We start from the raw sequence: 26,836 nt of genomic DNA, 5'->3' as shown, positions 1-26,836 counted from the left end.
AGTTGTTAGCCTTGTGCAGCCTACAGGAGTTAAATATTTATAGCTGCTCATTTTGTTGTGCAGGTAGGTTTGTGAAATAGGTATATGTAGCTATCCTGGCACTTTTTACATTTGCTATATCATTTTCTGGTAACTTTTGCAGTGTCTGTCTGCATTTCCCATGCTGTATACATGGATAATGTCAGAAGATTGTTATCATGTTACTGCCCTTTTGACATGTATTCAGCTACTAGGCAGACCAGTGACTACTTCACTGCATGGCTTTGTGTGCTTAACAACTTGTCTGTGAATCCCAGTCATAAACTGATTTTTTGAACTAACAGCATACATTATTGATTATGTCAGTAATGCTAAGGTTACTGGTGGGCTGTTTTTATATGTATCAAGGGTTTTTAACTAGGTTGGCCACACTTTCCCGAATAACCAAAGCTGGCCTGTAGGTAGTTAGGGTATGTTTTAGGGGCCAGATATGTAGACAAGTTGTCTAAACTTGCATCATTTAACAATGCACTGACTCAGGGATCTAGTTTGGGATTCCTGTTATTCACTGTATTTGTGAATAATCTGTGGGAACCTAACAGATTAGCTGCTGTGCTCTGATCATACCTGTCAACCTGTTAGTATAATTGCGATGACTGTGCCCTGGCCCAGCAATCAAGGAGCCTCAATCCTCACCACTAACACCAGGGAGGTCATCTCCTAGAGGAGGAAAGGGTAATGAATACACACAGTAAAGTACAATTTCCCTTAAGTGCAAACAAAGATCACAGTCAGTCTGGGGCTGGTTGCTCTCTTGCTCACCAGATCCCCAATAAGACTCCCCACTGCCATAGCTATAGGGTCCAGGTCTCAGCCTAACTGGGCAAGCCAAAACCTCCAGTACCCTCTCTGTCCAACCAGTGCTTCATGTCCCTGCCAAGTAGCTGACACAACACACACACACACACTTTGAGATAAGTATTTATACAACTACACAGACACTCCTGGGAAAGGCTGACACAGATTCTCCAACTGTGCCCCTTTACCCAGACTATACGGCAGTAATTACTGCCACCACCCAGTTAATAATATCAGCTACTAAAAGGACCTTAAAAAGGTGTCCAATTATTACTGTGCAATATTATTATCCAATGGTAATGTGACTATACAGTCTAAGGCGTATCAGAGTGGCATATTACAATAAACTCTATAAATATGCAATGTACTGTAGAGCTTACCTCTACACAAATCAGCCACAGGTAGAAGGTTTTAAAAATATTTAATAATAAATAATTAAATCACAAGACAAAACTACTCACCACAGAGATATCTAAGAGTTCACAGATCACACAGAAACTTAAAATAATACAGTAGGACAGGTCTGATTTCAAAGAAAAATACCTAATTAATCTTTACTAGCTTTAGCTAGTCCTACAAGAAATCACAGTGCTAGAAACTTACATGTGAGCATAAGGCAGAGTGCTGATACGTGGATATCCAAGATCAAAATGCTTTCCATCTCTCTCTCTCTGAGACAAAGTTTATAAAACATCACTAACAAGCATATCTCTGGGTCCTCCCCAGATTGCATCATTTTTGACACTTAGGTTTTCCCAGTATTCATATTGCATCATTTTGACACCTGCTCTGAGTTCCCAGGCTAATAGAAACTCCATTATTTAGCAAGCTAACACCTGCACAGGAGAATACAACACTAAAAGGCATTTCACATATACACTCTAGCAATTAGTCCTTCGTTAACATAATAGACAGAATTTCTTCAGCCAGCCTGACTGGAACCAACTTTAAAGGTCAAAGAATGTCATAAAATCATTTTAATTTCAAAAGACAAATTTGAAAGGCTTGACTTAGCTTTTCTTTACAGCAAGGGGGCAATGTTGTAACAATCTCGAAGTTCACATTTTACAGTGTTTTCTTTACACTCGAGAAACATGCCTGTATTTTACATTTATTATCAAGAAAACATGCCTGTATTTTACATTTATTTACAAATGCCAGAATTAGATATCAAATTCTATTTGACTAGGCTGGCAGCCTTCGCCCATCTCTCCCCAGTTGTCACAACAATAAATTGGATAAAGTCTAAAATAATTGGGGGCCAAATGTCTCAGCATTGGGACAGAATTTAAATATTGCTCTTACAAACTTAGAAAGTTGCTAGAATAACATGATGTGTTACCATACATTTACTGAAGAATGTGAAGTCTGAAACTCAAATGTATATCATTATTTAGTTACTTTACTCCTCAATTATTTCTCAGAAACCTACACATTTTATGTGAAACAGACCAAAAATTTGATGCAAAAATCTGGGCATTCTGTGAAAATCTGGACAGTTGAGAGGCATGGTTCTGATCCAGAATCCATACATCTCTTCTTCTGAATGCTCTAAATACTGGTATGAAGAATTGTAGCTGTGTAAAGAAAAACACCTACTATGAAGATCTTACCAAGATTATAAAAATAAATAAATAAATAAAAACAAAAGTGTGCTTCACAATTTAATTTAAAGAGTTTAAATTGACTTAATGCTTGAGTTTTCAGAAAACACAGTGGCTTAGTGGTGCAGTTTATGCCTCATGGTTTCAGACTTCAATCGTCTGGACATTGTATGTGCAGTTTGCCATTCTGCCTGTGTGTGTGTATGGGGGAGGGTCTGTAGGTATTCTGTTTTTACACCTAACATTCTATACAAATGCTGGCTGAGAGGCATACATCGCAACCTCTTAGAGCAAGAAATCTGGACAAAGCTGTAAATAAAAGTGGGGAAGTGGGGCACAGGCCCACAAATAGGATTTTTTTTTAAATACTGCTCTTACAAACTTAGAAAGTTGATAGAACAACTGGTTTTGCATTAATATGAATTTTTAAGGATATGAAGTCTGAAACTCAAATGTCTGTCATGATTTTCTAAATTCAATCTTTAATGATTTATTCCTAATTTACAAGAAAACCACAATTTTATAAAAGACTGACCAAAAATATGAGGCCAAAATCTGGACATACTGCAAAAATCTGTACACGAGAGGTATGCTTAGAAGATGCAATAAGTTCTCTCTCTCTCTCTCTCTGTAAGATTTTATAATCATGTATTGAATTGTAGTTTAGTTGACCATCACTATGATTACAGAATTCAGTGATTAAACACCTAGTCACATGTACACAAACAATCGAGTCATGAAGGATAGCAAAAGCTCTTCAGTCTGTGCCCTGTGATCCAACCTACAGAGCATCCCATTATGTAGTCTGTTCCTCCTACTGATCAGAAAAGTACAATTTATAAAAATCACTTTTCCAGGCAGTAGTAGGAATATGGATTACACACGCACACATCCTTCCATGCCTCCTTAGCAGCTACGGTGTAATACTGTGCAGACTGCACTGTAGTCAAACACAGCATAGTCAGCCACATCAGTATCACAGCTGACTGAAAAGGAACCACAGTCTCAGGTTAACTAAGTGTACAGACAATGTACTGAAAGCTGAATGGCAACCACACTCTTCTATGTGTATACGCACTATATATATATATATATATATATATATATATATATATATATATAATATATATTTGTGTGTGTGTTTGTGTGAATGTATATATGCATACACACACACACACACACACATATATATATATATATATATATATATATATATATATATATATATATATATATATATATATATATATATGTATATATGTATATGGATTCACTTCAGAATGTCGAATTCCCAAAACTTCAAATTTCATATGGTAGAGACCATATGAATGAAGTTTTGAAATCTCGAAACTCTGAAATGAATCCAAAAAAAATACAAAACCAAGTTTCTCAACATTTATGCAGGGTGGCAAACCCCCTGCACACCCCCGCTAATTAAATATAACAACTCTGAGATCGCACTACAGAGAGGAAAACGGGAAATCTCCCGTTCTGTGCTGTATGCAGATCTCCATTCAGAATTTCGAGATTTCAAAACTTTGATCAAATGGTCTCGACCATATGAAATTCAAAGTTTTGGAAATTCGACATTCTAAAGGGAACTGCTGCATATATATATATATATATATATATATATATATATATATATATATATATATATATATATATATACATAGATTATATATATGTTCACAATAAAGCCATTTTGAACAGCATGCTGCCTACGTCTCCTGTGTAGTGCTGGAAGTTTTTGGGTTGGTATATACATATATATATATATATATATATATATATATATATATATATATATATATATATATATATATATATATATATATATATATATATATATATATATATATATATATATATATATATATATATATATATATATATATATATATATATATACACACACACACACACACACACACACACACACACACACACACACACACACACACACACACACACACACACACACACACACACACACACACACACACACACACACACACACACAACACACGCGCACACACATACACATAAAGAGAGAGAGATGTAGTTGCTCTTTTTCCAAGGATTGCAGCAAAAAAAAAAATCTAAGAAAGACCCGTTCATTTACCTATTTAAAAAATAAATAAATACAAATTAAAAAAGACGTAGCTCATTGACTCAGTGACAGATCTTCATTAAGTATATTGTGTATAACATAAAATACACACACAATGCTGATAGCCTTGTGGAAAGGTTGGATTTTCTTAGCTGCCATTTGCTTACTTTGTGACTGAGCAAATCACTTAACCAGACCGTGGCCTTGGGTCACCCCTGAAAACAGACTATAGCCTAGTGGGTTTACTCAGTTAACAAATGAATAAAATAAAAAAAAAAGAAACTGTAACACAGCATGATAAAGTTGCTTTGGGCCTCCCTTAGAACTTACAGCACTGCAAAAACTGAAGCTGTCAGGAATATAACAGTGACGGGAATTCAAGCAGTTGAACTGTATTCATAAATTTTTCTGCAACAACACTTGCGGGCATCTCAAAGGTATAATCAAGTGAACTAGTTCCTAGCAAAGAATTGCTTTCTTCTAGCAAGCTACTGCTTGAGGTCTGCATATCATTTAGCATGTTTTGCAATAAAGGCTTTAAAAAGCCTGCACTTTAGCTGTGGAAGTTATTTCTTTCAAATATTCAGACAGCTGGCAATAAAAAAAAGTTCAAAGATTCAGCAAAGGCACATCAGCAGAAGTGCATAGTCATTGGGTGGCATAGAATAACCCAAACCTATATAATGACGTGGGAGAAATCCAAGTTAATGTTCAGAGAGTGTTAGTATTACCCTAACCAGTAGAGATAATTAGCCGTTAACCTTGGAACTCAATAAGACCAGCTTTATGAAGGAAAAAACAAGCAAAAACACTGGTAAGTTTACTTCTTCCTAAACGTATCATGCAGCGAATATGCATGAAACCTGGATGAGCTTTGCTTCTAATATATACTTAAAATGCTAGACTGTGTTCTGTTGACATATACAGTAATTGTGGCAAACATGATTGTGTAAGCCGTAGCACTGAAGCTGCTAAAACCACATTAGAGCATTTTTTTTTTTTATTTTCTTGCATTTACTTTGTTTTGTTTTTTGTTATTTTGTCTTTTGTTCAGATGTATGAGTCCATGTTACCCCTAAATAATTTTATGTTGGGTGGGGTCTTGCCTTCTCTGAAAAGTATTGTTACCAGTATCTGCATGTAAAGTGGGTGAGCCTATACCTTGCCAATCATGTTTATGCAAGTTCTAGTTCAGCTGCTGTTTCTCATAGACAATCACTAGTTTTCTTTTTTCTCCACAGTTGTGTGACCATGGAGAGAGTATTAATAAGTAATGGGGGGGGGGGAGGTTGGGTGCTGGGGCACTTGCATCCCTGCAAAAAAATGCAGTTACAAAACTTTTATTAAGAAGTAGTTCCCTTCCAGGGAGGAGGGTTGAAAAAGACTGTCTTTGCCAGCTTGCCCACACTGGGAGGGGCCAGTGATAAGTATGTGCCACAATCATAATGCAATGTGCCATTAATCTACAGTACCAGAGATGAAGAGAGCCAAAGCTAACTAACATTACTTGCATCATGTCACTAATTCAAGCCATTTATGGCATCTCTAAAAAATTGCCTGGCAGCAGGACTATTGTATGTCATTTTTATTTATTTTACATTTGTTGACCGGAATAGTCCGACTGGATACATGTCCATTTTCAGTGGAAGCCCAGGGAGAAAAGCTCTGGGTTACAAAAAATAAGCAATTCCACTTATAAAAAACAATAATATCTATTCAATACTTATAAAGGTGTCCCTGTAGAGGGGGCTTACACAAAAGTGAGAGTGATTACAAAATAAATGTTGGATAAGGTAGAAGCAGGATTATATGCAAGAGTTATTAAGCAGTACATAATGAAGTAGAAACTATTTGCAGGTTACTTACAGCTTATTTACAAAATTACATACTCTGTGTACTCTATGGTCTTAGAGAGGGAGTATAACGACTTTTGTTACATATCAGACAGATGTGGCTGCTATCAGTAAATAAGGAAGATAGAAGTGGCTTGCATAAGACAGATGGTTTAGGGTACGAGTTAGTCAGGGTTGATACAGGGACAGAGCCAATGTCCCAGAAGGTATTGTTTGAGGCCTTTTTTGAACTGGTTTAGCAATGGTTCCTGAGTAAGAATAGTTGGGAGAGAGTTCCATGTTTTTCCAACAAAGTTGACAGACAGGGAGTCACCAGCAGCATTAGTTGCTTTTTGAGTTTGGACAAGAGATTTGTTGGATGATCTGAGTGGTGTGTGATTATGATATGGTTTTAGGATGTTTGTTAGAGCTGGAGTGTTTTTGGGTTTGTATAATATTTTGTGGGTGATAATGAGCTGGTTAAACTGGATTAATGTGGGTAATTCGAGCCATCCAAGGGGCTTAAGGTTAAGGCAATGATGGGTCTTGTATGAAGAGCCCATGGCAAATCTAGCTATATGGTTATAGCTGTGAGTAAGTTTATTTAGGTCAGTTTTATTCAAATTGGCGAGAATGGGGGAAGCGTAGACAAGAGTTGAGAATAGGTGGGTTCGGGTGGTGGCGGTCCTAGCTACTGGGATTAGGAAGGATTTATTTCTACATAGTAGGCCACATTTTTTATTAATGATTTTGATAGTTTTATTGATGTGAAGGTTGAATTTGAGATTATTGTCAATTATGACACCTAGGAGCTTAGTATTGGTCTCAGGAGTGATGGAGGAGCCATTGGTAGAGGTTATGGAGTAGGTGAGGGGGGTAGATCTACTGTTGGGGTGAAGGAGGAGTAGTTTAGTTTTATTTGTGTTTAAAAGCAAGTGGTGATTAGCGAGCCAGTTTTCAACTGTGCAAAATATATTCTGGGTTAAGTTTTGTAAGATAAACATGGAAGAGGCAGTACAGATCAGTGTGGAGTCATCCGCGTATTGGACACAGTTTGCTTCAGGGATGGCTGTGGGAAGGTTATTAATGAAAATTTAAAAGAGTAGAGGACCTAAGATAGACCCCTGGGGGACTCCGAGGGTGAGAGGTAGTAGGGTGGACAGTTTATCCTGCCAAAGGACAGCTTGTTGTCTACCACTTAGATAGGAATGGAACCATTGAATGGCAAGGTTGTCCAGGGAAATGGTTTTAAGTGTTTGTAAAAGAAGATAGTGGTCGACCATATCAAAGGCCTTAGATAGGTCCAGGAAAAGGGCAGATGAAAGCATATTGTTATTCTGATTTTGGTGGATAGCATTAGTGAAAGAGAGAAGGGCAAAAGTTGTGCTGTGGTGAGGCCTGAATCCATGTTGGGAGTTAACTAGTATTGTGGACACATTTCTCCATGATCTTTGCTAGTGGTGAATGGATGGCTATGGGTCTCTAATTGGATAGTTCTGTAGAACTTCCTCCCTTATGTAGTGGTATGACATGGGATACTTTCCAGATGGTTGGGATAGTGCCCTCTGTTAGGGTTCTATTGATTAGGACGGCAATGGGATACGCTATGGCTTCTGCAGCATTTTGTAAGTACTCTGCTAGTAGGAGGTCGTCTGATGGGGTGGTCGGTTTTAATTTTTTGATTAGGGCACAAATGAAGTTGATAGAAACTGTTTGGAGGTTGAAAAAGTGATAGGTAGTAGGGGTGTTTAGCATAGTAATGGTGCTTGTCGTTGTAAGTTTTTTATCTAGGGACTGGATTGTTTCTGTGAAAAATTTATTAAAGGTATTAGCAATATTTTCTGGGGATTCCTGGGCTTTATTAGTTGGGGTGGGAGTGGTAGATTGACCTGGGTGCAGGATTTGGTTTATACCTGCCCAGAACTTTTGGGGATCCAACTGTTTTTTTTGTTGTAGGAAATTACTGTAGTAGTTTTTTTTGTCAAGTAGTTTGGATTTTTTGTATTATTTCTCAGCTGATGGTAGCTCAGATGGTCGGGGGGGGGGGGGTATTCTAGGCTTTATTCCTAAGCGTAATTTTTTATTTCATTCCCTAAGAAATCCAGGTTGCCATATTAGATTTAGCTCTGATGGTGCGAGGGGGATCGTGAGAGTCAAGTATGGTCAGGAATTTAGCATTAAAGTAGGCTACACCTTTTGCTAGTGGTCGATGCTTTAGGACTGACCAGTTAACAGAGCTAAGTTCTTTTTGGAAGTTAATAGGGTTGAAGATTTTGTTGTTTCTAATGGTTTTATATTTGGCTTGGTGTATGTTCCCTGTCTTGTGTTTAATAATGTATGTGAGGTAGTGGTCACTGAAGTCATCAGGGATGGTGCCAGATTTATACAAATGGGGGTGACTGTTAATAAGTATCCAATCTAAAATACTTTCATGGTTTGAGGGTTTATTAATCCTGGAAGGTGTAGTTATTATTTGATTAAAGCCGAAGAGATTTATATGGTTGAGGGGAGATTCAGCTGAGCAGGTGAGCCAGTCTATGTTAAAGTCCCCAAGACGTAGAGTTATATATTGTATGTTATACTACATGGTCTTCAGCTTCACTTTCCCCTGCCCATACCACTACTGGTGCTGTACATGCTCTGTTGGGGGGGTTAGAACAGAGAACATGGGGTAAAATGGTGAGGCCAGACAGCTGATGGTCATCTACATGCTATGCACACAGGGAAGAAAGCAGATCTATCATTTCCTATATCACTGAAAATAGTCAAAATAGTTGTACTTTTCTTTAAAGGTCTGGCTCCAACTTTGCAAAGAATATTCACACCTGCCCACTCCATTCTTTTAGTACAACACTGTTTTTCATAATTTATTAAAATGGATAATGTATTCTCTTGTCTTTTTTAATTTTTATTATAGAACTCATTTATGAGACATTACTTTGTCTGCCTTGAGTTTAATTTGTTTCTTGAACCTTACTTTTGTAAATTGACTGGTATGAATCACTTTTGCCCTCATAAGCCAACCCCTTCCATTTTTTTCTATTCTTTATTTTTATTTTTTTCCTGCTTTGCAAAGAAAACATCAAACATGAAATTTTACTGTCTGAGAAACTGGCATTAAGTGTGATATATTTTTGTTTTGGCATTTTCATTCCTAGTTTTCCTCGATTCATCTGACCTGCAGCTAGTCAGATGCTGAGTGGTCTTTTTGCTGGTAACTTTCTTTATAATATCATTTAGATGTTATGTCATTCTGGTCCACTCCATTCAGAAGTTGTAACTGGAAATCCAAGATACAAATCGGTTCACAAACAGATAAGATCAATATCACTAAAGGGGAATGAGCAACGCAGTAGAACTTTAGATAAAAAATGATTTTATTCATTTTTATACATAAGCGCTTTCATCTCAAATCATGAAAGACTTCATCAGATGAACTACCAAAAGACAATGAAATGTATTTAAAAGAAACAACTGCAAACTATGTTCATGAGTAGAGGGTACAGTGGCAAACCAAAATACTGCAAGCCCAACTATAAATAATCATATTTCATTTGTGAATATCAATATGATTCATATGCTTGTCTTACAAATGTAAGAGAACTATATGTTATGTGTATATTAAACTACTGGTGCAAAAGTGTGTGTTGAGCAGGGTTTGTACAGTACGGAGCTTCAAGGATGTGTCCACAGTGTACCCTACTGGAAAAGAACAAAAATGTATATAAACTATATACTGTGCAAACCTATCTTTTAATAGCAGAAGCTGGAACTTACAGAGTTAACTTGCAAAACTTTAAGAAAATAAGTTGACATTAAAGTGTCTTACAATTGTGTTATCTCCCAGTTTCAGTTCTAAAGCAGATACAATGTCTAGAGCTAGAAGTTTTGTATTGTCTTGAAACAGAAATAATTACTAGTTTTCAAATATAACAGTGTTTTTTGTTTTATGACTTCCTTGTTCTGCAAACTTCTGAGAGATATGTATGTCTCACACAGAAATGTTAGAATTCTGTTAATATCTGTTTAGCCTGGGAACTGAAGTCAGGTGACAAAGAGTGAAGTCATCCAAGCTGACCCAGCAGTAATGTTTCATATTAATTTAAGAACTCTCTCAGAGAGAGACTATGCATTTCATACATTGTCTTTGACCTGGAATCATGCATCATCACCATCATCTGCACTTGCCTTGCTAATAGTAAGTAACCAGGGTACAGTAATTTCTTTTAGATATAGATAGGAATATAGTAAAGATTAGGTTAGATGTTTTCTGTATTTATTTGAGACTGTCCTGCAATGTTGTTTTAAAATATTTCCTGTGATTTTGAACTTTGAAGTAACTGTGTTTGTTTTCTGAGTATTGTCTTGTTCTCTTATTATTTATTATTAAATATGTTTAAACCTATCTTTGTGGCTGATATTTGTGAGACATATTTAAACTCTTAAAGTACTTGCATATGTATTTGGTGACACTGTACAGGCCACTCCTAAATAGCCTTGCAAGTCTTGGTCAAAACTACCATGTGGATAATAGTAAAGTTACACAGTAGGATTGGACACCCGTTGTGAGGGCCTTATAGTAGATGATAATTAAGAGTGGCTGGTGGCAGCTGGTACTACCTTATAGTCTAGGCTGAAGGGGGCGTAGCTAGTAAACCTGTGCCAGCCTTCCTCAGGTGTATGCGTGTGTTTGTATATAGATCAAATCTCAAAGTGTATGTGTGTGTGTGTGTGTGTGTGTGTGTGTGTGTGTGTGTGTGTGTGTGTGTGTGTGTGTGTGTGTGTGTGTGTGTGTGTGTGTGTGTGTGTGTGTGTGTGTGTGTGAGCTACTTGGGCAGGGACATGAAGCACTGATTGAACAGAGAGAGTGCTGGAGGTCTTAGCTTGGCCACTTAGCTGAAATCTCAACCCTATAGCTGTGCCAGTGGGAGTCTTATTGGGGATCTGCAGAAAGAGGGAGAAACCAGTGCCAGACTGACTGTGACCTCTGTGTGCTCTTAATGGAAATTGTACTTTACTGTGTGTGTACTTGTAATCCTTCCATTATGTACGTCCCTCACTGTTGCCAGTGGTGAGGATCAAGGCTCCTTAATTACTGGCCAGTACTGGGGCGTCACATATTAATTGCTTGATAGTGGTGGGATATCCACATCACACATTAACTGGTTGAAAGTGGTGAGTTAGCCACCTCACATATTAATTAGCTTGTAGTGGTGTGGATATTGAATTCTTGTAGCCCGTGTACAGTGGTCACTGAAGGTGTTTGTACTCTCAATCAGCTACACAGTGAACATTCGGAGTTCATATCACACTTGCTTTATTTTTTTGTTAGCTTAGTTAGTCAGGGAGAGCAGCCAAGTATGTCATCAGAGGAGTATGGCAAAGCTGACAAGGATCCAATTGGCTGAAATGTGCCAGACTAAAGAACTGGCCCATGCCAACCTGATGAAAGCAGACATGATTGCAGCTTTAGTCACAGATGTATCATAGAATAGCAACCAGGAGGACAATCAGACTGGCCGTGGAGATGTAAAACTCTCGAAAAAGGGATAGCTCAACCTTTCCACAGAGGACTTAAAAATCCATCTGATAAAGAGGCTTGATTTGGAGGCCAAGTATTTGGAAATAGAAGCAGTAGAGAAACTGAGATGTCTTGATGCTGAGAAAATGTACAACTCTCAAAAAATGGATAGTTCGACCTTTCCACAGAAGACTTAAAAATCCGTCTGATAAAGAGGCTTGATCTGGAGGCCAAGCACATGGAAATAGAAGCAGCAGAGAAACCAAGATGTCTTGAGGCTGAGAAAAATGAGAAACTGTGATGGCTGGAGGCTGAGGAGAAGGAGAGGCAGAGGCAACATGAAAAGGAGATCCTGACTTTTCACCAGAGTCATGGAGGTAGTTGGAAAGGGAGTAACCGAACCTCAGAAGCAACAAAGGTCAATAAATTTCTTCTACAGTTTACAGAGGGGGATACGTTTGATAGTTTCATTCATATGTTTGGGAGGGTCTGTAAACAGTATAATGTTGAGCAAGGGCTCTGGGTATGGTTCCTGACCTCCTTACTCCATGGTAAAGCTGTAACTGTTATTTTTAAACCATCTGATACTGATTATTTAAATTATAATATTGTAAAAAAACTGTTTGCTAGAATGTTTTAAGTTAACACCTGAAGCTTATAGGAAAAAGTTTCATGAGCATAGACACAAGGCAAATGAAAGTATGTGTGAATATGTAGCTGAACTAAGCACTTATTTTCATAGGTGGGTGAGTGGATGCCAGGCCACCACTTTTGAAGGGCTGGCAGACTTTTGATGAGGGAACAAGCACTTAGCACTTTACCTTAGGACATGAAAATCTGGTTAGCTGATAGACAATGCACTACTACAGATGAGTTGGGGAAGAAGGGAGACCTATACCTAGCAAGGAGGGCATCACTGCAGAGGAAAGGGACACCCAGTGCTGCTCATGGGTCTAAGGTAACTCATTGTGAGCAGGCCAGACTGCCCCAACAGAGTCTGCCAGTAGCAAGGGAAGCCACAAGTCCAGGTACATGTCTAGACCCAAGGGTTAAATGTTTTAAATGCAACCAGTTGGGCCATGTAGCATACAGATGTCCATGGAGCCAAGGTGGGGAACAAAACGTGGGAGATTAAGTGGGAATGACAAAATGCCAGCAGTAAGTTGTCTCAAGACAACAAGAGTACCAAAGTGTCACAAGAGGTTATATCCTATCTTAGTGGATGGGAAAAAGGCCATTGCTAAGAGAGACACAGCCTCTCACCTAACCACTGTGAAGCCTGGAGTAGTTACAGAGGAGCATTACTTGCTTGGGCAGTCTATTCCATTCAGAGCTTTAGGAGGGACTCCATTCCAAATACCTTTGGCTAGGGTTCACCTTGACTGGAGGTTGGAAAAGGAAGCCAGTAAGTAGGTGTGTTTGAGGATATCCCTGTAGATGTCCTGATAGGGAATGATTATGATAATGCAATACTGTGTGTGCATGCAGTTACATGCAGTCAGGCTTGGAGACAAGCATGTGGGTCTGGTAGCCTGGGGGAGACCCAGAGAGACCGCACACTCATAGCCAGCACTGGTGAGGTGGGTACTTCAGAGAGGCAGCTACCCTGTAGCAGTGAGACTGAAGGTGAGCCACAGCTGCTTGTGGGTACTGATGTTCTAATGGTCAGAGTGACTGCAAAGGCAGAGGTGAGTAGTAGTACCCAGGCTGACAGTGAGGCACTGGTGTCAGAGAGTACCAGACTTCCTGTGGAAGATAAGCTGGGAAGGGTTACTAAGAGAGAGTTGAGGCAGGCTCAGCTCTCACATCCTACATTACAGGCTAGATGGAGGTAGGTAGTGAGGCACCTGATTTTCAAGGGAAGGGGGAATCTGTATACTGGGACAAAGGGTTACTGTATAGAGAGAGGACCTCTGAGGGAGGGCTAGAGGGTGAGAGAATACTGCAGTTGGTAGTGCCCAGAGCCTACCATCTGGCACGTCTAGCCATAGCCCCATGATATTTCCTTTACAGGTCATATGGACAGAAAATGTATAAATAGGCATATTATGCAGAACTTTTATTGACCTGGGATTTCCAGAGATGTAGCAGTGTACTGCAGGTCCTGCAAGCAGTATCAAAAGGTAGGCAAGGCAGGAGACAAGGTGAAAGCTCCTTTGATGCCCCCCATTGTGTACATCCCTCACTATTGCCAGTGGTGATGATTGGGGCCTGTTGATTACTGGGTCAGTGCAGGGGCATCACAGGTACCCAGAGTCTTTTACTGACAACGTAATGAGTGAGGCTATATGAAAAAAGAGATACCTAGTATTTTTTCCCTATACTCACTGGGGGTTCATCTGGTAATAATTGTTCTGCTGTTCAAGCTGTAGGCATGGCACCTTTGGTTAAACCTATTTTTGGTAATAATTTTACTACCACTTTCACCCATGATAGTAATTGTATTAGATCTATTTTATGTAAGAATTGATGCGTGGCACTTGTAAATGAAAACTCGTTGAGTCCTGAAAGATTGGGGGATCACCCCATTGTGGTTTGCAGAAAAGGTCTGAGTTTTAAGTCATTTTTTGAATCTGAGAGTAGTAGTTTCAATGACTCAAATAAAAGGATGTTTAAATGTTCTAGGTGTAGTTATTGCAAATGTGTTCTTGTGGGGATGCTTTTGTCATTCATGGGAATACCTTTGGTATACAGGCTAAGTTAAATTATACAGCAATGGGTGTTGTATTTGTTGCAGTTTGTCAGTCTTGTTTGTGTTTCTATGTAGGAAAAACTGAAAGACAGCTAAAACTAAGAATGTATAAAACATTTACTAGACCTTAAGAATGGTAACATAATGAATGCCCTTGCCAAACATGTAAAGTCATACCCACTTCATTTTTTCAAGTTTTTTGTAGTTGAACAGGTTATCCAAAGTTTCAGAGGAGGACCGTGGTGTGTGAAACTGGAAAAGAGGGAGCTTGCTTGGCAGCTTGGTTTGAATGCTGGGTGCTTTCCCAGTATCAATGGGACAGTTTCCATTTCTCCTTTACTGAAATTAAGAGCATATTATAGGTGAAGCAAATATTATCTGTTTGTATTTTTCATATATACATTTATTTATTCATTCTTTTTAGGCTTATGTTTGAATTTGTATTGATTTTAATTTTATTGGATTTAATATTTTTATACAGTAAACTCAATTAACTGGAACTCAAGCAACCGGTGCTCTCAAGCAACCAGCTAAAAAACATTGAAGAAGTACAGTACAATTTTCATGTGTTGCACTTTCTGTTTTCTACCTGCAGAAACATACCTTGTGTTTTTAGAGTTTTAGAGTATTTAAAAGGAAGATAGAAATAAATTCCCTGTCTCCCCAACCTGAGAACAAGTAAAACCAAACAAATAGTATAGGGTACAGTATTAGTCAGGCCTGTTTTTAATAGTAACTCTCAAGCAACCAGAAACTACAGTTATCTGGCATCTGTCAATCCCCGTGCCAGTTAACTGAGATTCTACTGTATTTATTGGTGGTTCCGTCTGTCACTAAGAATTTTGGCAGAAAATGTCATGTGATTGTTTCTTTTAAAAAAAGCTTTCAATGTCTTTTGGTAGTTTAATGAAGTCTTATATGTTTTGAGATGAAAGTGCTTATGTATAAAATTGAATAAAAGTTTTTTTTTTATCTAAAGTTCTGCTGCATTGCTCCTTCCCCTTTAGCAGTACCAATCATATGAGTGCTGTAGTTGGGAATGACAGACGATCAATGTGCTTCTCTTTTAGATATCAATGTTATAGATCAAGCACTGTATATTTCTGCAAAACATTACAAGTTATGGAGTCTTTTCTGTCTGTGTCATTAAGTTCTAATCCAGTACTGGTCAGTAGTAGATGAGTGTTACAATGCTTTTTTGTGATATGTACTATAGTATTACTGATCTGTTTCTAGTTGCTGAGATGCTGATTTCATAAATATTTTGTTGGTGGCTATCAGTTTTGTTACTGGTCTGTCATAATGGGACAAGAACTTGCGCAAGAGCCTGAACTTTATCATTCCAAGGTGAACCATAAATGGTAGGGCTGAGGTAGCTAGACAGCACAATTTTGGGAAACATACATGCATCAATCCTTTCTGCAGTCAGCATTTCAGTAGATAGTGCTTCATATGAGCCGTTCCTAGTGGTTAAATACATTTTCTATGTAAATAGTTCTGTAAATAACAGCACAATAATAAATTATTTTAAAAAGATACTAGCAGAATGCAATGATACAAAATTCTGTTAATGGACAATTAGAATTTCTTTTTTTTTTTTTTTTTTTTTTTTTGTGGCTGCCAAAATACTTTTTTTTTTTTTTACCTTTAGACATCTTCCACCCACCCCATCTTCCCCTCCACACAAGTTGAGTTTGCCTACCTACTTGCACAGTAACAGTCGGCGTGTCTGCTCTGGCTGAATTAAAACTAGAGTATCATATAATGACTTCAAGCTGTGTGGTATGAATAGACTGTAGCTGTCTTGTGATTTCATCCTTTTTTCACCACTGCTGGAACTTTAAATTTCAGCATTTATGCCAGATCCTGAAGAGCATCCCATCTGTGTAGCATATAGTTCAGTGATGAAAAGGCATGGTCTTTTTGTTGCTTTTCACTTATTTGGTTATGAACAGAATGAATACGGGATTTTTTTATACTGTTTTGTTCCTTCTTCCAAGATACGTGATTCATATTGTGACAGGTGAAATGTTCTCTTTTGCAGGGGATTTTTCCAGCAAACTACATTCATTTGAAAAAGGCAGTCGTCAGCAACAGAGGGTAAGTGTTAACTGATATGAAGAGCAAAGTGGATTATTTCTTTATAAAGTGAGCATTGTATTGTCAGTGATGTAGATGGAGGTTGCGACCATGATTATCTTTGATCGTTTAACTCATTCTGGCATTAAGCATCTTGTTATCGTTTATTTGCTGTTGAAAGAAATTTGAAACTGTGGAGAGCAGGCCTGCGTATTTGGAAAACAAGGATAAGCAAACTATGTAGGGAAAGCAGAAATGTCTTCATGGACAAATGCAGATTTAAATATGCACCTTAGCTTTGTGGATGTGGATTCTTCTTTGTGATCCCTGTATTAATGCCAAATGCAGCATTGTACAGCAGAGAATTTTAAACATCATTGCTCATGAGATTGTTAATTGTTTAATATTTGGATAATAGAAATGTTGTAGTTCAAGCCACAAAATTTGCTTTTTATGGTGAAAAAAATACATATTAAATATATAAATACACAGTTGCTGACTAGCTTGACAATAGGCCTTTTGCTTTTCAAACTAAAAACTAAGCTGGGGTATTTAGAGGTGTGTGTGTGTGTGTGTGTGTGTGTGTGTGTGTGTGTGTGTGTGTGTGTGTGTGTGTGTGTGTGTGTGTGTGTGTGTGTGTGTGTCTGTGCATGCGTGCATGTGTGCATATGATGAGTATTTATTATGGATGGTAGTTCACTGGCAAAGCATAAAATGGAGTATCTTTAGTTTATTTGGTATGTTCTGATTTCAACTAGCTAGACAGTTTATGGGGCTTTTTTCTGTTCTCTTGTTCTGTGTGCATCATCTGTATATATTGCTAAAGGAAATGTTTGCAGAGAGAAGGACTTGCATTCAAATGAGTTGTCTGGAAATTAATAGCCTGTTTAAGAGTTGTTGCTTGTGTGTTGGAAAGACAACCTGCTAGCCTGCTGTCTGTGCTTGTCAGAAGCCGTTTGAGCTCTCTCATATCTCTGGAATGTAAATATTATAGAATGCAATACCTCTGCTGCATGTTCCTTCTTTTAAGTCTGTGTTTTCCAGATCTGCAGTAAACAATGAAACGTATTTGATATTTCAGGGAACTGGAGTTCTTTTTCTTCCCACAGTCCTCAATTTATGCTAGAGAAGTCATGGCTGCTTACCATAAAATATTGTTTGAGTAACATTTTCATGTTAATTTGAAATATCCCCAGAACCAATACATGTTTTAGCAGTGCTTTCTTGGCCAAGGGAATGGATATTATCTATTATTTTAGTTACAATGACTTGAATTTTTATGGATGATATTGCATTTTATGTAGAAATAAGGCAATAAATATTTTGTAGCAACTAGCCACTATGGCTAGTGAGTCTGTAAAATCCAGGGGCTAAAAAGATTTTCTACTTGCCCTTCTACTGTACTAATTCATGTGAAACTTATGTCAGTTCAGAACTTCAGATATGATTTATTACGAGCTTTACTAGCAGACCCTATACACATAAGGCAAACACTCATCACGGTCAAAAAAATGCATCTAGTGGCATATTTAAATTTATTCTGGTTTACTTTTTGTTAATTATGCTGGAACTACTCTTATGAATCCTGAAGACTGACACCAAGCTTGCTTGCATGGTTGAAAGTGCCAGGGAAAGCAGTTAGAAAACACACTGTATGCTTAGACTAACTTTTGCCCAAATGACAGATTTCTTCTGGACATGTATTTAATGCTACACAGGCTAAGAGAGATAAAACTGCAGTTTTCATATATTGCGATTTCTGAGAGCACTGTTTTAATGTGTTGCATTTAGGGGTCAAAGAGAGCTAATTGTGTTTGCACAGTATGATTATCACGTAATCTGCAGTAGTTTCCATGCAGCGGAATTCATTTCTTCTTGTGCACATTTTCTGTAGCTTCTCATCTTTTCGAGATGTTCAAATGCAACTGGCAGGATGCTTTGGCTTTATCTGAGTTGTCACTAATGCCAGCTATTGCAGATAATTGCAGTCTGTTTTTAGAATTCAGCCGTGATTCGTACATTCACAGAAAAGGAGGAGGAGGCTCTAATGCGAACTATAATTTCTCATGGTTTCAAAGGAATTGAAGGCAGCCCTGTTGCACTGTTCAGTGATTTTTTATAGTATGTTCAGACCAGATGTTTGTATTACTGAAGCAGAGGTGAGAGCATGAGTTAAGTTAGAACATGGGCCTATGATTGATCAGTTCAACAGAATAACAGAAATAAAAAAGTAATAACCAGGTTGCCAGAACATTACACTGTTTATCCCATGTCTGAGGTGATATTAAACAATGTTTTGAATATTAAAGCATGTGGAGTGCATTTGGATACTTTTAGCAGATACTTGCTGGAGCCAAAAAAAAAAATGTTTGAAAACAACTGCAAACTGGGACATATCATTAGCCGTAGTATATTTTCCTACTTGTATAGTAGGAATAACAGCATCAAAGCACAGTAACATAGCTACAACTCAAGTAAAGAACTGCGTGAATTAATGTAGATTCATATAGGAAGACATGGGAGATATAAATATAAATGTATCATTGCTAACTGCATGAGTGCAAGTGAGGCAGTCCAAAGAAATTGATTAGGTCATATATATGATTAGATAACCTCAAGACATGCCATTTATAACTGAAAAACTGGCAAATAAATTGATGTTCACAGCTTATGGTTTTACAGTGCTGTTTCAGAAAACTGTCAAGTAAGTATTATATAAGCATATACAATGAGCAAAAGTTTTTGAATGCTTCGTTTTTTTAAGATATTGCCCAGTGCATGTAAAACTGTAATTTGGGGATGTATGAAAATTGTTTTAGTCTGCATTCTATAGCTATGTCAAGAATCTAGATGGCAACACCCAGATCTGCTCTGAGTTACAACACAAAGGCATGAAAATTACAGAACCAACTGATATTGCCAACATCCTGGCAGATAGGTTCAGTGCTAACTTTACCCCCCTCTCACCCCCTAAAGGGCCCATATCTATACAGGAAGAATGCAGAGTCCCTGTAATCACAACTACGCAGGTAAGAGCTGCACTCTCTAAAGCCAAAAACACAGCATCCATGGGACCGGACAACATCCCAGGCTGCGTTTTACATGAACTTCAGAACGAACTGGCTCCCCACTTAAGCACCATGTTCAATAATAGCCTCGCATCAGGCTTTGTGCCCACTGAATGGTGCACAGCAACAATTATCCCACTCCACAAAGGGGGAGCCACCACTGATCCCGGGAACTATCGACCTATTAGCCTGACGGGCCTGGTTTGCAAGGCCATGGAATGTACCATCATGGAACTCATAAACAAAGACATTGGTAACCTCCAAACTCTGGATCCCACCCAGTTCGGGTTTGCGAAAGGCAGATCATGCCTCCTGAACCTGATCGACTTCTTTGAGGCAGTCACCAAAGCCGTGGATGAGGGTAAGGTGGTTCACACAGCCTATCTTGACCTCGCCAAGGCTTTCAACACCATCCCCCATTCTGGAATTATAGCTACACTCACTAAACTAGGTATAAATCCCTACATAACAAGATGGGTTGCCAACTGGCTCACTGACAAAACCCACACTGTAAAAGTTGCAGACTCCAAATCTGACCTCAAATGGGTGACAAGTGCAGTACCACAGGGTTCCATCCAGGGACCTCTCCTGTTTGATATCTACTTCTCTGAAGTACAGGCTAACACAGAAGGCCTCTGGCTAATGAAGTCCGCAGATGAATGCAAACTAGGAGCCATAGTCAAGTCCCCAAATGATGTGGACATCCTACGGAAGGGCCTCACTGAGACAGATGCCTGGTGTCAGAGCCATGGCCTCAAGCTCAGTGCCAAAAAGTGCAGTGTCATCCCCTTTGGGAAAAACTCTGTACCCATGAACTACCACATAGGCAGCATTCTACTTAACACCGAATGCGTGATAAGAGACCTTGGGATCCAGGTGGACAGTAGTCTCTCCTTTGATAGTCACATCACCACAGTAGTCAGGAAGTCCTTCTGCATGACACACCTCATCATAAAAGGGTTCTCATCCAGAAAAAAAGAGGTCATTGTTCCCCTCTACTTGTCACTCATTAGACCCATTATAGAGTACAATGCTCCTTTTGGAATGTACCTCACAAGACATCTGCAGCAGCTGGAAAGGCCACAGAAGTACCTCACAAAGAGGATTACTGGCCTCAAACAAATGCCCTACACTGACCACCTCAAAAAACTCCAGCTTTACTCCGTGGCATATCGCCTACTCCGAGCTGATCTCTGCCTAACATATACAGCTATGTCAAACCCAGAGCTGTTGGACATGCTACACCTAAAAAAATCCCAATTCCTCCGAGCTACACGCTCTAGGGACCTAAACCTTGTCACCACAATAAACAGGACACGCTGGAGGGATAGATTCCTGTCCCAGAGACTTCCTATACTCTGGAACAAGCTACCCATCTATGTCAAGCAAAGTTCATTAGCACTCTTCAAGAAAAATCTTGATGAGTGGATGGGAAATAGGAAATACACCTCAGGGATCACTTCTGTGTCTCTGCTGGACAGTGGCACAGCAAAATACCTTTCCTGGGTGGCGTAAGCTATGGAACCTTGCTGGCTAGGCTTACATAGGCCCTTGGGCCGATAGCCTAGTACCTACTTATGAACCGATGAACCCATGAGAAAAATGACAAAGCTGTTAAGTTAGTTTGCTGAAATTACAGCTTTTGGAGTTATAGGTTATAATTCAGAGACCGACAGTTATGACAGTGTCTGAAACAAAATGAATTAAGCATCATAACTATGGCAGTTGTTAATAATTTGGACCCAATTTTTTTCTTAAATAATGTAGTCTTTATTTAAGTTTGTTCTGAAATGCAGTTTCCTAGCTGCTGTTGTGTGGCCTTACCATTAGGCAATTGTAAACATCAACTACACCCTAAAAATCAGAAGCCGCTGCATTCAAGAAATAGTTTAGAGAAGTAACTGTGTAGTAAATTGCAATACAAATACTAAAAATTGCATCACAGGTGAATGTTTACTAAAGGTAACACTTAATAATAAGGTCAGCATTTGTCAGTAATTCCATACCAAATTTTCAGTGACTCTCATGTGAACTATGTAGTGTGGAAAGGTTTCTGTTAAATAGTTATTTTATACTGATGTTGTGCAGAAGCCATTTGTCCACCCCAGCTCCACCAGATGACCAGATGATGACCATAGTTGTATGGGAGATCAAGAGCCAGCTTTATTTAGCCACCACAGGATAGGCACTTTACCATTAATTAGTTACAATTAGGCAGTCACATTTATGCAAGTTACTCACTCGTTGCCTGCCCATTGTCTCTGCCTAGCTTATGATGAGATAGTTACTTTCATCCTCACTCCTGTTTAACTGATTCTGAACTTGCCTGGAATCTGGAGGCCAAGACCTCCAACAACAAGCAACCAGGTGACATGAATCCAGTGTACCCTGGTCTGTTAGGGTGACAAATATGAGCTTGCTCATCAGGAAACCACTACACCATCTGGTGATGTAGTCCTGCCCAGCTGCATAGGGCCCACACCTTTTTTCTGTGGAAGACTGTAAGCGATCACCATGGCAGGAGAAAGGGAGGGGCCTATCCTCCCATAAGCAGTCAGACCTTGGCTGTGAGTGAGAGGAGGAAGGGGTTTGCTCTCTGTTCTGCCTTCTGACTAGTGTGGCATGCATGCTGTGCACCCTTGATTTCTCATTCACCCCTTCCGATTTATGTTGCAGCCTGATTGTTGATGGTCAGTTGTGCTGTATAATGGACAGCTGACTTTGCCTTTTGAAAGCTGCATTTCTTTGCCTCCAGTCCCACCAAACAATGACCACACTTTTATGGGAGACGAAGAGCCTGCTCTGTTTAGCCACCACAGGATAGGCAATTCACTTTACTATGAAGCAGTTACAGTTATGCAGACAAATTTATGTAACCTACTCACTCCCTGCCTGCCTTTTGTCCTTGCCTAGCTCGTGATACTTCAGTTATTATGCCTCCCATTTACCTGGCTCCAAGCATGCCTGCAACCCAGATGCCATGATCTGTGGAGACAGGCAACCAGGTGATGTGAATCCAGTATACCCAAGTCTGTAACTTGCCAGAACTCACAAATATGGGCTTGCCCACCACACCAGGTCCTTCTCCTACAAATCTATGTGTCTTACTATCAAAAAAATGAGTTCTGGAGCAGTTTTGTAAACCTTCCTGTTATTGTACTTCTAGGCCCTTTCTAATGCTGTGCTGCAATTGCCTGTCACAAGACCAAGCCGGGTAGCATCTCAGACCAAATTACAAGGGCTCTCCAACACATGCTCTTCGCCTTCAACAGTTCAATATGTCATGCCTGTCAGGCTGTGTTTTTTGAGTCAGAAATTTTGACTACTCCCAAATTGTACAGCCCCCCTTCCCAAAACGAATCAACACAACTCTGGGTTGACCAAACTCTTGCAACATTGTGCACACAGCGGCCTTTCCAATGGACATTACAACCGTCTCTATCCAATTCCACCAGGACCTCACTGGGGTGCACCACTGCTTTCATTGCCCCCCAATACTTGTCGGAGATGCAAATGATCAAAATAAAGTGTTCACCGGTGACAGAGGGAACAATCTTTAATAGAGTACTTATGAACTGTATGCATTTATTGTTTTATTGTTTATTTTTATTATTTTAATTTATTTATTTTTACGTCAATATTCTCCTTTCTTTATTTATTATTTATTTATTTATTTTATTTTATTTTATTTTACATTTGTTGACCGGGCTAGTCTAGCTGGATATATATCCGTTTACAGTAGAGGCCCGGGGAGAAAAGCTCCAGTACAGTTAAAATTACAGTGATGAATATAAATAAAGCAAAAATATTTAACAATACATCAAAGATTTTCTACATAGATTTCTAAATGGTACAAGAGTGGCAAGGCAATAACATTTCAGAAACTTATCAGTCTTACATTTCAAGAGAGAATAACAAACAAATTTAAAATGTACATGTCTAGTTCTACTAGTAACATAGTAGGATATAAAAAAAAACTAAGGATAGAATAATTTAAGGCATAACTTAAGATTAAATCTCATCTCCAGAGAGGCATCAGGTAGGGGCTTAGTGAGAAGATAAAAAAAATTTAGTTGTATTTAGAATATGTTTCAGTCGGGATTGGTACAGGGACATAGCCAATGTGAAATAAGATGTTCTTTGATTTGTTTTTTGAATAGAGAGGTAGACCCAAGACTAGTTATATTCTGAGGGAGTTGATTCCATATTTTACCAATGGAATTAGAAAATATAGCATCTCCAGCTTTATTGTATGATTTAGTTATGGATACAAGGAACTTATTCCATCCCCCTTTTTAGTGTGTCTCTTGTTAAGCTACAGTATTCATATTTGCATATATCTTTTTCCTGTATATATCTATGATTTATATATATATATATATATATGTATATATACATATATATATATATATATATATATATATATATATATATATATATATATATATATATATATATATATATATATATATATATATATATATATGTACACAGTGGATATAAAAAGTCTACACACACCCCTGTTAAAATGCCAGGTTTTTTGTGATATAAAAAAAAAATGAGAACACAATAAATCATTTCAAAACTTATCCCACCTTTAATGTGACCTATAACCTGTACAATTTAATTGAAAAACAAACAAATTTGTTAGGGGAAAAATATAAAAAATAAAAAGTTTACAATAAGCTGGTTGCATAAGTGAGCACACCCTTAAACTAATACTTTGTTGAAGCAGCTTTTGATTTAATTACAACATTCAGTCTTCTTGATTACACACCTGCCATCAGTTAAAGAGACTCTGATTAACCCCAAATAAAGTTTGGCTGTCCTAGTAGGATTTTCCTGACATTTACTCAGTTGCCAACTACAGCAAAAGCCATGGTTCGCAGACTGCTTACAAAGCATCAAAGGGATCTCATTGTTGAAAGGTGTCAGTCAGGAGAAGGGTACAAAAAAATGTCCACAGCATTGGATATACCGGATATACAGTGAAAACAGTCATCAAAAAGTGTAGAAAATATGGGACAATAGTGATATTGCAAAGAACTGTACGAACCTCTAAAATTGATGAAAAGACAAAATGAAAACTTGTTAAGGAGGCTGCCAAGAGACCTACAGCAACACTGAAGGAGCTGCAGGAATTTCTGGCAAGTACCGGTTGCGTACTACATGTGACAGCAATCTCCCATATTCTCCATATGCCTGGACTATGGGGTAGGGTTGCAAGATGGAAACCTTTTCTTACACAAAAAAACATCCAAGCCTGGCTAAAATTTGCAAAACAATACATCACGTCTCCCAAAATCATGTGGGAAAATGTGTTGTGGTCTGATGAAACCAAGGTTGAACTTTTTAGCCACAATTCCAAAAGGAATGTTTGGCGCAGAAACAACACTTTGCATCACCAAAAGAACACCATCCCCACGATGAAGCATGGTGGTGGCAATATCATGCTTTGGGATTGCTTTTCTTCATCTGGAACTGGGACTTTAGTCAAGGTGGAGGGAATAATGAACAGTTCCAAAAAACAGTCACTTTTGGCCCAAAACGTTCAGGTGTCTGTTAGAAAGATGAAGATGAAAGGAATTTCACCTTTCAGCATGACAGTGACCCCAAGCATACATCCAAATCAACAAAAGAATGTTTTCACTAGAATAAAATTAAAGTTTTGGAATGGCTCAGTCAGAGCCCAGACCTAAATCCAGTAGAAAATCTGTGGGGTGACCTGAAGAGGGCTGTGCACAAGAGATGCCCTGGCAATCTGACAGATTTGGGGTGCTTTTGCAAGGAAGAGTGGGCAAATATTGCCAAGTCAAGATATGCCATTATGATAGACTCCTACCCAAGAATACTGAATGCTGTAATTAAATCAAAAGGTGCTTCAACAAAGTATTAGTTTAAGGGTATGCACACGTATGCAACCAGCTTATTGTACATTTTTTTATTTTTTATATTTTTCCCCCTAACAGCTTTGTTTAGTTTTCAATTGAACTGTACAGGTTATAGATCACATTAAAGGTGGGAAAAGTTTTGAAATTATTTATTGTGGTCTCATTTTTTTATATCACAAAAACCTGGCATTTTTACAGGGGTGTGTACACTTTTTAAATCCACTGCAACTGTGTGTGTGTGTGTGTGTGTGTGTGTGTGTGTATATATATATATATATATATATATATATATATATAAAATATACACACACAAAAACAAAAATAAATATATTAAGTGCGATAAAAACACAAGCGGTTAAATGAAGCACAGCTAAAAAGGACATAAAACTTTAATAGCAGGTAAGCGCTTTCACCACTCATCTAGTGGCTTCATCATCAGACCAAATGAAAATAAAAAATACAGAAACATCTTAAATACTCACTTTTTAATAGGCAGTAATCCATTCATACATAACAGGTGCATTACACGGGTCTATATCACATAGTCGAACTGTCATAATTTTGACTATGTAAATATCAAACCCGGAACTTCAAAAAGCAAATAGTTTGAACGCTCAGTAAAGCGATTTTTTTCTCAGGGAAAAAAATCACTGTTCCGGCTCAAAACAAAACAAATGAACACTTCAAACTCTTTCTAATGTAGGGGGCATTGCCCCCCACAGCATCCAACATGGGGGGGGGTTGTGCCCCCCACACACGCCCTACTTAAATATACCAACTCTGAGATCGCACCACAGTGGAGGAAATAGCAAAGCCGCAGAAACTGCCCACCAAATTTTTTTCCTGGGAAAAAAAATCGATGTTCTACAGCTTCGCTATTTTGATATTTAGAACGTCCCAGTTCAAAGTTTTAACATTCAGACGTATGATATAGACCCCATTAAACAACCCCACAGATCCTCAACCATTACACTGAAGTGTGTAGCATGCAATCACATAAGCAGGTTCCATCCCCCTTAAAGGAACAATCCCATTTAAACATTAAAAAGAACAGGAATATTGCCTATAAAATGCAAGCATCCAAAACATATAAACTATAAATATACATAAATATACTGTTACTAATGCAGCTAGCCTGAAAAACCTACATACATTAACAGGCAACATTTCAAGAGTCATCCAAATGAGGACATAAACTT

The 26,836-nt window shown here is 38.4% G+C and overlaps 1 protein-coding gene across 1 annotated transcript in view; it reads left to right on the top strand.

Moving 5' to 3' along the window:
- DOCK3 (dedicator of cytokinesis 3) overlaps nt 1-26,836 on the top strand; it is a 4,843,230-nt gene that overhangs the window by 1,664,530 nt on the left and 3,151,864 nt on the right. Inside the window, exon 4 of the mRNA XM_044077993.1 lies at nt 16,644-16,699. Coding sequence (XP_043933928.1) covers nt 16,644-16,699 — 56 coding nt within the window. The remainder of the gene's footprint in view (nt 1-16,643; nt 16,700-26,836) is intronic.

Source organism: Protopterus annectens, chromosome 7.part0 (genome assembly GCF_019279795.1).
Source record: "Protopterus annectens isolate FY-2018-M chromosome 7.part0, PAN1.0, whole genome shotgun sequence".
Lineage (NCBI taxonomy): Eukaryota > Metazoa > Chordata > Ceratodontiformes > Protopteridae > Protopterus > Protopterus annectens.
The sequence above is the reverse complement of the archived record's forward strand: the minus strand, read 5'-3'. Positions and strand labels throughout refer to the sequence as shown.